The sequence below is a fragment of the Prionailurus viverrinus genome, chromosome X (assembly GCF_022837055.1).
Source record: "Prionailurus viverrinus isolate Anna chromosome X, UM_Priviv_1.0, whole genome shotgun sequence".
NCBI classification, from domain to species: Eukaryota; Metazoa; Chordata; class Mammalia; order Carnivora; family Felidae; genus Prionailurus; species Prionailurus viverrinus.
The window spans coordinates 9,109,790-9,122,226 of NC_062579.1; the positions used below are offsets into that span (position 1 = coordinate 9,109,790).

At 42.4% G+C, this 12,437-nt stretch overlaps 1 protein-coding gene across 4 annotated transcripts in view; it reads right to left on the reverse strand.

The window, feature by feature from the left end:
• AP1S2 (adaptor related protein complex 1 subunit sigma 2) overlaps window positions 1–9,046 on the reverse strand; it is a 28,564-nt gene extending 19,518 nt beyond the window's left edge. The window contains exons 1-2 of one of the 4 annotated variants that reach the window (XM_047843463.1): window positions 8,822–9,017; window positions 6,481–6,659 (exon numbers count right to left, since the gene is read on the reverse strand). In XM_047843463.1, the coding sequence (XP_047699419.1) occupies window positions 6,481–6,659 (179 nt within the window). In that variant the 5' untranslated portion in view covers window positions 8,822–9,017. Of the gene's footprint in view, window positions 1–6,480; window positions 6,660–8,821 lie in introns of all 4 variants that reach the window. The other 3 variants (XM_047843465.1, XM_047843464.1, XM_047843461.1) reach the window with 3 other exon arrangements.
• Window positions 9,047–12,437: the final 3,391 nt, after the last annotated feature.

Here is a 12,437-nt window from a genome sequence, read left to right on the forward strand (position 1 = left end):
GACTGCGCCACCCAGGCGCCCCTAAAATTGTTTTTTAAAAGGAGGTTTCTAGATCTGTGGAATAAACTCCAAGAAAAGAACAGCTCTGTTTTTACAGAAGTTAGAGAAAGGGAACAGGGGAAAACTGAAACCTGTCCTCAAATTTTCCAAGTTCTACCTGTTAAATGAAAGTTTTGGTTATTTACCCTTCATGAAGAATAAGATTGGAAAAGTAAATATTCTCTTCCAAATTAGGATTGTAGCACATGGGACTAGACTATACTTGACTCAAGGAAGCCAAAACTTAAGACAACCTTGAGGCATAGCAAACAATGACCAAGTCCTTTGAGGAGGATTAAAAGAACACTTTCAAATGGTTTGTGTATTAAAGGCTTTTGAAACAAACAAAAAACAAAACACCTATGACATTCTTAACAAGTCTCAGTTTAGATTGTAATTTTCATTGAGGAGCATTTAAGGGATTTTTGGGAAACACGATGAGCAACTACTGCTCATAGCATTGATGGAAAATAATATCTGCAAATACATAATCTGTTTTGGAACCCAATGAATTTCTGCTCTTCAGTATGAGAGTAACTAGTATTTACAGAATCCTATTAATTTTAATATTATCAACTGATTAAGTAAAGATCAATTATTTGATCTTTCCAACAGCAAGCACCATCATCCTTGACTGGGGGGTGGGGGGTAGAGGACAAAAAAACTGAGGCCCCAAGAGTACAGGGTCTGCCAAGTGGTTGCTCTGGGACAAGAAATGTGATCTTCGGACATCAACTCCAGGCCTTCTCCCACTCCACCTTAGGGACTCCCTTGTCATCCACAGCTTGACTTTTCTGCCGTGTCCATTCTACCAGACTCACACATTCAGTAAGTTATTTAAAATGGTAGGAGAGTCTGTTGCAGTCTTAGAGAGGGGGCTTTCCAATGTGTTCATTTATTAGCATGAAGGACATAACAGGGCACCACCTCCAACTTTAACAAAATGTTTCCTCTCTTTCCTACCCTATGGTTTTATCTGTTTAACAGGCAATGGGATGTTCCAATTCTCCACCCTCCCTAACCCATGCTCACCAAATAGTTTTGAATTTGGGGAAATTGATACAAGTGATACGTTACAAGTCCCTGAATTAAGAAAACTAAAAATTAAAGGAACTGGCATTAAAATGGTAGATAAAAAAAACCCAGCCATGAACAGCGCACATGAACAGGGTGCTATTTCAATAATCCCATTAGAAAGAATTTACTAAGTCAGTTACTAATAGTAAAATTCCTTTTAGTCTTAATGTCAGCATTTCGACAATGCTACTGTTAAGTAATCGAATGCTTGCCCCATGGTCCTTGCTCCTCATCCACAGTACTGCCAGTGCTGCATTACAAATAAACAGCACTGAAATACTAGTCATCGGTCTTCAACTGTAGAATCACTTGGAAATATTAACTTAACTATCACAAGGACTGGGGGCTCCTGGGTGGCTCAGTCAGGTAAGTGTCCAACTCTTGGTTTTGGCTCAGGTCATGATCTCACAGTTCTTGAGTTCTAGCCCCGCATCAGGCTCTGTGCTACAGCTTGGGATATTCTCTCTTTTGCTCTCTCTCTCAAAATAAATAAATAAAATTAAAGAACTGTTTTAAATACCACCAGGACTGATGTGTCTAAGCATCAGCTGATAGTATTTTAAAAATCCTGCAATTCTACCTAAATGTAGAATGGACAAAGAGCCATCAAAGTAAACAAATTCTTTGCTGTAAGTGAACAGCTAGTTATCAGGATTCTAAGACACCACTTTACAGAAAGCTTACTGAAGAAACAGAATAGTGACAGGTAAGATTCACTGAGTCCTCGCTCTGAATGAGACACTAAATATTAGCTGAGGCTTTTGCATATTTTACTATTTGAATCCTCACAACTCTTCTAGAAAGATACCATTATTACTTGCATTTACAGGAGACCCAGGCTTAATTGAGTAACCTCCCTAGGAACAGCAATTTGACTCCAAAGCCCAAGTTTTATATTAAAAACAATAAAAAGGAACTGTATTAAATAGAGTAATCCTGCACCTGGCAAAAATTAAAACTGAATAGGCAGTATTTTAAGAGGTTTGAAGAGGCAGTGAAATAAATGGTGTTACACTGATTTAGTAAAAGATTACCAAGAGAACCCTATTTTTGAGCCAAATGCTTTTTAAAAAATTCAATTATGAGCTCATTTTGTTTTCTTAGTACATATTTGTAAGTCTAAATCTGAAGTAAAATTAATAATAGACTAGTAAGAAGAAAGGCATGTTTGGTTATTTTTAGCACAGTGGATTAAGGCTTACTCTAATTACTGGCACTCAGAGAACATCTGAAAGTGCCTATTCTTATACTCAAAACACATGACTTCTCTGCAGTCAGCTAAGTGTCAGCTGACTATGGGCGAATGTAACGAAACTGTTCTCAATCCCACCGGTATGTCATTAAAAATTATTTTGTTAGTAAAGAAAATAAGGTATTCTGGCAAATTCTCAAACTAGTAATTTGGACCTATGTATTTTTTTTTTTAATTTTTTTTTTAACGTTTATTTATTTTTGAGACAGAGAGAGACAGAGCATGAACGGGGGAGGGGCAGAGAGAGAGGGAGACACAGAATCTGAAACAGGCTCCAGGCTCTGAGCCATCAGCCCAGAGCCTGACGCGGGGCTCGAACTCACAGACCGCGAGATCGTGACCTGGCTGAAGTCGGACGCTTAACCGACTGCGCCACCCAGGCGCCCCTGGACCTATGTATTTTTAAACTCATTGTAAAACTTTAATCTAGTGCCTCTTCCATAGCATGCTGGATAAAATACACTCTTCAGCCTTTAAGGGATCTTCAAGAGCATTTATTTCAGACATGAGGAAAAAAGGAAAAATGACTTGTTTAAAGTTACAAAACTAGCTAAGGGTGCGAACCAAGCAGAACTCAAATCCCTTGATTTTCAGTCTGTATTTTCAGCTATATTATCCCTATCAACCCCCCCCCCCAACCTGCTCCCCAAGAGGGGGAACTGTTTAAGTGAAATACTCAGCAAGAAGAATGTGGCTGAGACAAAGGGGGGAAGGAAGACCTAAAGACCACTTACTGACAGGAACAGCCAGAGTCCTGGTTCACAATCTCTCAGAAGTGATAGCTCTTTTGCTTAAAAAGGTCTTCTCTTCCAGCTGGACTAAGGGGGAAAAATCACCTGTTTCTATGAATATGTCCTTACAAAGAATATGTCCTTAAATATAAAACATGAGGTTTTCAGTATGAAATGGGGCAGATGTATCGAAAAATTGACTTAAGATTCTAACTTCTGTAGGTGAATTTTATTTCAATAAAGCTGTTTTTTAAGTGCACCTTTTGTTTATAGCCGCTTGATACAAGTATCAGAGTCAGGTTAGATTACCCTTTATAGCCCTTCATAAGAAAAAGTGGCGGCCCTACGTGGGTGGGCTGAATCCTATGTGCGGGAATACCAAAGAGTGCTTTCTTTCCCTCTGTTTAACAGGCCATTGCCTTCTGCTGCAGGAATCTCGATTCCTGGGATTGATTCCCTTGCTGGTATTTTCCTCCTCCACACGGGGGACTCCTTTCCCTATCTAGAAATAAGCTTAAGTCACTCGCACCTTTTTAAAAACCCTGTTTCCGACTCCTGCATCTATGGGTGGTTACCACCTCTTCGTATCTTCGGAGCAAAGCTCCCCAAATAGTCTACACTTGGTGTTTAAAAGTCTCCACCTCTTCTTCACACTTTGCTCCATTTCTTCGAGACTTCTGTTCCTACTATTTCACTGAAAATGTTCCCACAGATGGCATTTTATGAACTCTCATTGTAAAACCTAAAAGATTCTTTTCTTCATTTAAACTGTTTTTGCAATTTTGGCAATGGTGACTTAATTTGCAAAACTCTCTCCCTTTCCCTGACGTTACTGACCCTATACAATACACCCTTTGCTTGCCCTTTGAATGCTGGTGATCTAACACTTTATGCCTCGTTTCCCCCCTGACTTCCACACCCACCCCGAGAAAACTAGGCATCTTCAAATGGAAGTCATACAGGCATCGCAAAGTCAACATGTCTGCTACCTCCTATTTACCCGTCAGCTGAACCAGAAATGTGGAATCACTGCCCTCCCCCCTTTTAGCAGCCACCAAGTCTTCTAAAACTTACCTCATAGTAACAGCTCTCTCCACCTGCTGTGCACACAGCAGCAGTCTTCCTTCAGGGCCTCATTATAATGCGGTCTCCTTAAGAGACCCCTCAGGTGCCAGTCCCGGTGGTCCCCTTACCCATTCTCCTATTACAAGGATCTTTTAAGAAATACATATGTGTTCTTTTCTCATCCCCATTTAAAACCTTTGCCTCCAGGCTTAATATTTCAGTTCTAGTCTCCATGTCAGTCACTAACTAGAACGTGACCTTGAACAAGTAAGGTCTCCCAAATTCTTCTTTTCTAAAATTGAAGTTTAATCAACAGTAGCCATTTTAGGGGCACCTGGGTGGCTCAGTTGGTTAAACATCCTACTTCGGCTCAGGTCATGATCTTATGGTTCGTGGATTTGAGTCCCACATTGGGCTCTGTGCTGACAGCTCAGAGCCTGGAGCCTGCTTTGGATTCTGTGTTCCCCCCTCTCTCTGCCCCTCCCCTGCTCACACTGTGTGTGTGTGTGTGTGTGTGTGTGTGTGTGTGTGTGTGAAAAATAAACATTAAAAACAAAGTAGCGTTTTATTTAAAACAAACAAACAAACAAAAAACCACTTCTCCTATGCAGAGGGTACAGGCCAAGTGAGCAGGGGTATAAGATCCCAGTCCTGATTTCATGAGAGCACCTCCACTTCCACTTGTTCCATTTAGGGTTCTAACCTTGGGGGCAACAAGCTTTTTAAAACAATCACTTGACTAGATTATTCTAAGACCTCTCTCAGCTCTAAAATGCTATGATTTTTCTCAACAAGTACTAAAACAAACACTGGATACAAAATCGCCCAAAGATGACTAAATTTATTCTACTGGAAAGAGGAGTTTATGGTATTTAAAATATTCTCGATGTCCTATAATCTCCATTACTTCCTCTGCCATCTCCCCCACCAAAAAAACCGCATCCATACCTAGAGTGGAATAAAGGAAATGGAGATAAAACCCAGACTTCTCTTCAACTCTCCTTGCAGCCCATACCTGTTAGTTCTCTGCACTTCCCTACAGAAGACAATTTCTGACATGCAGAAACACTCATCTTAAATACAGTAAATTATTTGTAAGGGAAGGGAAATGGAGAGCAAAGTAATTATATTTCTTTTAACCTGATTAGCCCAATCTTGAGAAATGTATTTTAAGGTATTGAAAGACTTTCAGATATTAATAAAGACGTACATTTTTTTATGGTTTTTTTAAATTTTATTTTTGAAGGACAGAGACAGAGCATGAGCGGGGGAGGAGCAGAGAGAGAGGGAGACACAGAATCCGAAACAGGCTCCAGGCTCCGAGCCATCAGCCCAGAGCCCGATGTGGGGCTCGAACTCACGAACTGTGAGATCATGACCTGAGCTGAAGTCGGATGCTTAACCGACTGAGCCACCCAGGCGCCCCAAGACGTACATTTTTTTTTAAAAGCTTAGCGTTCAGGGGCCCTCGGGTGGCTCAGTCGGTTAAGCATCCGACTTCGGCTCAGGTCATGATCTCGAGGTTTGTGAGTTTGAGCCTTGCATCAGGCTCTCTGCTGTCACCGCAGATCCTGTTTTGGATCCTCTGTCCCCCGCCTCTCTCTGCCCCTCCCCTGCTCACGCTCGCTCGCTCTCTCTCTAAAAAATAAATAAACTTTAAAAAAATAAAAAATAAAAGCTTAGCGTTCAAGCAAATGTGTGCGACATTTTGCAACACCAAAAATTTAAAAATCTATTCTTCCCAAAATTATCAGATCTAATTACACCTCCACCACAAGTATACTTCAAATCAGTTAACACTAGTAAAGAGATATTGTATATACATAGTTTCAAAACATCTATATGACTGAAATGGTCTATCCATCCAAGGTGTTGTGTTCATAAGATTGTAAAAGTCCGAAAAAAGGCATGTCAAGTATCAGTCATTACTGTATAGATTTTCAAGAAGGGGGTGGAGGGAAAAGGCTTGTTTAAATTCAGAGAATTACTCACACCATTTAAAATACGGCCCCATTTTCACCTGCAAAGACATAAATTCATTGCATTTTTCTAAAAAGATTAAATAGTAATAATCATTTATGCCTTTATTTACATAATTAGTTTGCAATCGACTTTCCTGATTTTATCTTTTTGCCTGGGTAATCAAGCAAAATAGCAGTTATTTTAAAAATACAAAGCTTTGACTTAAACCTTTTTCATCTAAATCATTATTCATTATTTATAAATGTCATTTCTTAAAAGTCTGCCATTACCACATTATAAGTGACCAAATATTTGATTCTACTATTTCATCTTTCTGAGAAATAAAAATTATACCTTTTGTAAACAATCTTCAGATCTCGCCACTCAAGAAAGCTGCACATTTTCGGTTTCCGTGCTAAAACGGTTTGAACAAGTTCTCTTGTGATCTTTTTCTTTTCTTTGTCTGACAGTGGGACATACCATTTCTGCAGTCGAAGCTTTCCCTGACGACTAAAAAGCAACATAAACTGCATCTGTTAAGATAAATAGAACCAAGATTACATGCAACACTTTGATTCAGTAGAGATTAAGAGGACATGTTTCACAGAGAAGCTTTGGGGGCAGGGCCTTTGACTGACAAATGATTAGCAACCATCAGTATTTCTACGCCGGTTAAAATAGCAAGAAATTCTTGTAGAAAGATCTTCTGACCAGATGTAAATCTTCCCACCCCATCCCTTTCCACCTAAGTTTAGAGAATAGTGTGGGGGGTGGGGGGGAGGGGGGACAGGTAAAAAGCCAGAGTGAAAATTTTGAGGAAGAAGAAAGATAATTCTTGCAATTTCAGAAACTACTGTCTGCCAGGGCTATACATTTCACATTCTCTGTATGCTTCAAAAGAGAACTATTGACACCAACTGGTTCAGATACATTTGAAAGAAACAGCAGATCTACTACTGTTTTTCACCGTGAGGCTGTTCCAGTTCCAGGCTGAATTACTTGTGGACAGACTGCTATCACTTAGGATGCCCTCTTCAGTTTATGCTTACATATCTTAAGCAAAACAAAAGATCTCAAATATTAACCCAGAGAAAACCCCACAAAGGCACATTTTTCCTAATAAAAGCCTGATTTTTAAGTATCTCTTCTCATCTTCACTTTTTAAAAATTCCAGCATAAATATGCACACAATAAAGTGGGCTAATGTAATAATATGACAGAGAATATAAACCTCTAAAAGACAAAATAAGAGGTACACACATGCAGAGACATTACACGAAATACTTCATTTGAAACAATTAAAAAAGGCATCTACAGATGGAGTGGATGCTGAATTCTGGTGTATTTTACTTAAACTATTTTGTATATGTGTATTTGGAATCTCAAATCTGTTGATTTGTTTAGATGTTTAATTTTCAAGGAAAGCTTCTTGTAATTCAACTGGTCTTTTCAACTGCAAACAGGTAGGCATGGTTTCTACAAAAGTAATTTAAAGGTAGAATTCAGACAGGGTTTTTTTTCCCCCCTTGTGAACTACTTTAAGTTCCTTTAACAGCGTTACTACAAGATTCCAGCCTGATTCTTAATATGCACCACACCATCTTAAATTTGAATATGGGGTGGGGAAATTTACACAACCAATTTAGAATAAACCGGGCTCTAAATTTCCCTAAGAAATTAGTGACGCTTTTCGTACTAATCCAAACGGGCATCAACAAGAAAGATATTTAGCAATTTATGAGGTGGCAATTTAACTTTAATACTCTATATTTAAGTTAAATAAAATCGGCTTATTACACCTCACTTCAAACCTTCCCTGGCACAAAATAAACGAACGACGTTCTTGTTATCAAAGTGCCCCCCATACGAGTCCTGTTAAGATAGCGGCATTCGAAGGGGGACAGCAAGTAAAGCATCAACTGGACAACGGGTTTAACGCAGACCCGTTACCAGAACTTTGAGAATAACAGACCCCTATTCCCGGACCCTGATGACCTGGAAGGGTGGGGGTTTGCTTTGGAAAAAGAGTACGAGCTCAAGGCTGTCTGTATCCCCTCCCTACCACTTCATACGGCGAATAAATAATTCACTCTTTAAAATAATTATGTGCTAACATGGGACGATACCCGGTTGCGAAGCACAAGTATTCCTTCCCTCGAGTTAAAAACTAATGCTTTGATTTTGCCGCAAATCACAGGCCACCCCAGTTCCTCGAGATTGGTATTAAAAACAATAGGCTCGGCCGCGGAGCGGGCTCAGGGCCAGCGTTCCTCCGTCCGGCCGTCTCCGACGCCTCCCCGCCGCCCCACGGGGCCGCACTCCATCACTGACCGAGCCCGAGCGAGGTGACGGGCTAGGAGCGGGGCAGACAATGGCATTCGCCGCCGCGCAGGGGGCGCCAAGGGTCCTCGGCCGCCCCGGGCCGCGAGCCCCTCCCGAAAATGCCCCGCAAAACTTGAGGTGATTCCCGAACCACAGGTGCCGCGGGGGCTCCGCATCCTCGGGGCGCGGCGAGGAGTGGAGACGGGCGCGGACGCGGAGAGAAGTGAGTTGCCGGCCTGGGCGCCCCACTGGGGGGCCAGCGGCCAGACACGGGGTGGGGTCGTCGGGGCGCGCGCGGGGCGGCGGAGGGCGCGCCCAATCCTCCCTCTCGCCTCCCCGTCCCCGACACCCCCGCTCGCTCCCCGGGACTTACGGCGGCCGCGGGCCGCGGGCACGGCGTGGCTCGGCCGGCGGCGGCTGCGACGGGGGCGGCGGCGGCGGCGGCTGAGGGGAAGCCCCTGTCGCCGAGCTGAGGAAGAGAAGCCGTGTTGCCGCGGGGAGGAGACCCAGTTGGCAGAGGGAAGGCTTAGGCGGCGAGGGGAGGGCGAGCCGACAGACCCCGCCCTGTGGGCCGGACGAGGGAGGAGCCGGGGTTGCGGCGAGCGGAGGGGCGGGCTGGGCGACGCGCGGGAAGCAGCTCGACCGTTGCCAACGGCACAGGAGGCAGCGCAGGTGACCGCACTCCAAGAAGGCCGATTGGCCGCGTCTCTACCGAGAGGCGTGGTCCCGGCCGGAAGTTAGGCCACGTGACCCGGAAGCGGCTTTTGCCAAGGCCTGTGCGCCTGCGCGCTCCTGCGCGTACCTTGGGAACTCGGGCGGGCGGCTACCTCACCTATCCAGTGGTGGGAGCGCAGGGTTCCGAGGTGCCCTTTGTCGACCCCGCTGTGCGGGGCAGGGAAGGTCAGGATCGCCAAGAGCCAAGTTCGAGCTCCGATAACTCTCCGTGCCCAAAGAGGGCGGGGCGGGGAGGCGTCACTGCCGGTGGTGATGGTGAGGAGAGTGAGGGAGTGCTGCACCTCTGGGGAAAACAAGTCAGCTCTGTCGAGGAGCTCGTGCACGCGTTCAGAGGGCCTTTTGCAATCATTCTGCCTCCAAACTGCCTGGAATCCGGCACGTCCTTCCCATTGCACTGCTACAGCCCTAGACACCTTTTGCCCCAAGCCGTGCGAGTGTCTTTTCCCTGGGCTTGTCTCGCCAGTCCTCAGTGCTGCGGACCTGATGAATTACTGTCCGTTCTCTGCCGAAAAGCCCCGACCGCATCTCGTCTTTGAGATCCCACTTCCTTCACACGGACTCGCGCCCCCCGCCCCCAAAGCCGCCTGTGTTCCAGTTAAGCCTTGCCGAAGACTTGCTCTGCCTGGCATGCACTTCCTCTCAAATGTTAACATCTATGAAGCCTCACCCTCAAACCCTGTAAGAACGAATCCCTCTTTCACCCACACGTTCATTAGCCTCTGTTTAGCACATCTTGAGTTTTACTCATTTTGCATCCCCACGTATCCATTTGCCTCTATTCAGCACGTTTTGAATTTTATTCATTTTGCGTCCCAACCTAGTTCACTGCCTGATAGATAACACATCTAATAAATGGGAGTTGACCGATGAGGACTGTAAGATGATAGATTTGTTGAGAACCAAAGTGCTGAGTTTTGTGCCTGGCACATAATGGATGTCCATATTTTTTTGAATGAGAAGAATGGATGAATCATCTAGTCCGACTCATCTTTTACAGATGAGGAAAGGGGAGCCCCACGGGATTAAGTGACCTTGCTTGAACAGCCACGGGTTTCTCATGTTGAATGCTATTCATTACCCCAGTCACCTAGGTTCTTACAAAGGAAGCTAGAAAATTGATTTTGTTGAGCTATGCCCTTTTTGCAGAGGTTCCCAAACACAGTCGCCAGAATTTTTTAATGGCCCAAAGTGAAAAAGAAATGCTACGTTTTCCACGAAGCTAAATTTAATGAATTTAAAGGAATCCTTTATTAGGGATTGTGTTCTTTTTTGTGTGGTAAAAGGTCTATAAAACTATGATAGTATATAGTAGGGATTTGAGGGCATTTTTAATGCCCTTATTTGACAAAATAAAAATGTATAATACCTTCCCTTTTGAGCACAACTATACTGCTAGGAAAATTTCCTACAAATATATATGATAATGTATGCTGGGATATTAAACAAGTGGTCGACAGAAGGCACAGAGCTGGCTTTCTGTGGTCTTTAGGCCCCCTGCCCAAATTTCTCTCTGCTTCCTGAGTAGTCATTCTCCAAAGTCACATGTTAATGCCCCATTTCTCCCTTACTACACAAAACAGATGCCATTAGTCAGTTCAAAGATAGATCTAATGAAAACTTGTCCTCTAGATCCAAATGCTGTTTTTCTCTTTTTCTGTACAAACGAGGTTCCTAAGATAACCACCTTTAAGTTTAAAGTCATTGGTTATGTTCCTAATGTAGGTCTGTGGTTCTGAAAATGAAGACAGGAGACTTGCTGATGACATATTGGCAGTCTCTGGTGCTCCTAGCCAAGAAAAGGTGGGGGTGGGAGGGTAGTGGGGGAAAGGAATTATGGGAAAAATAATTAGCAGCTGAAAGCAGCTATTACATAATCTTGGCTGCTTATTAATTTAGGAGAAGGAATAGCTTATTAAATTCTAATAGCAACAGCACAACTGCAAACAACCTAGCAATTAACAATGCAGGGCCCATTATTTTGTTAATATGTCCTCTTTTTTTGGCAAGTGTATAAGAACAAAATTTATAGAAGCACATGGTCTTTTCAGTAGATTATAGATGGTTTTTCCCCAGCCTTAGTATTAAGTGCTAATTGTGCATTCACTGTGGAAGACAAAAGAAGCACTGTTACTGTCTTTGTTAGTAATTAACTGCTTGACTTTGATTCCCACATGTTCCAAATTGTGGGCTTTCTTCTATACGGATTCTCACCTAGTATCTTCTTCATCTGTCATGTTAATAGGGTATCTTTTTTAATCCTCTGCTTTTGTTATCTGGGTGGTCCTGATTTCTTGGTTGTTAAGGATGAAACAAAAATTATTTTTTATGAAAAAGTAAAAATCAGGTTTTATACCTTTTTTTCTTGGTACAGGAGACATTTATTACAAACTCATTTCTCATGGAACAAGAGCATGCACTTTCATGGTGCGAGGCTGTCTGATGCTTCCCAGGTTTCAGTGGCCCAGGCAGATAAAGGAAAATTGAACAAGGTCAGAAGAGAGAAGAACAGATCTGTCCTTAAGTAGGAAAGATAACCGTGTTGCCAGTATACAGAAGGGGAACAAATGAAGTATTTCTGGTAAACTGCCTTTTATTTATTTTTTATTGAAATATAATTGACATACAGCATTATATTAGCTTCAGGGATACAATGTAATGATTTGATATTTATGTAGATTTGTGAAATGATCACCACAATCTAGTTAGCATCACTTGTTTCTTAAAAAAGAAAAAAAAGTGCCTAGCTTTCATTTATGCTTAATGCATGAGGTGAGGGTGAAGTAGGGATTTTGTTTTCTAACAAGAAAATTTTGAGATTTTTAATGTAATCTTTTAAAAGTTATCAAAAATAACTTTAGTTTCCTGTTAAATGTGTGATGGCTATGTGCTTTTATCTGTCCTTCTCAAAATGCCCTTAAATGAAAAAAAAAAAAAGGAATGTTTGAAGTATATACCCACATGGACAATAAGAGAGGGAACATTAGTGTGAGGATGTCAACAAGGATGTCTGGGTACACTGTTGGCTCATCGTGAAACATTGACGATTTAGGTAAAAATTGTAATATATTGAGAATGTGGAGGATCACAAGTGAGGGGATTTGAAATAATGGTAAACCTTCATGCACTAGCCGTAAGAAAATAGATAACATCTAACATAAACGAAAAAATAGGATTATTAGTGTAGTCTCTTCAAAAATATATTTATTTATTGGGGTGCCTGGGTGGTTCAGTCGGTTAAGGGTCTGACTTCGGCT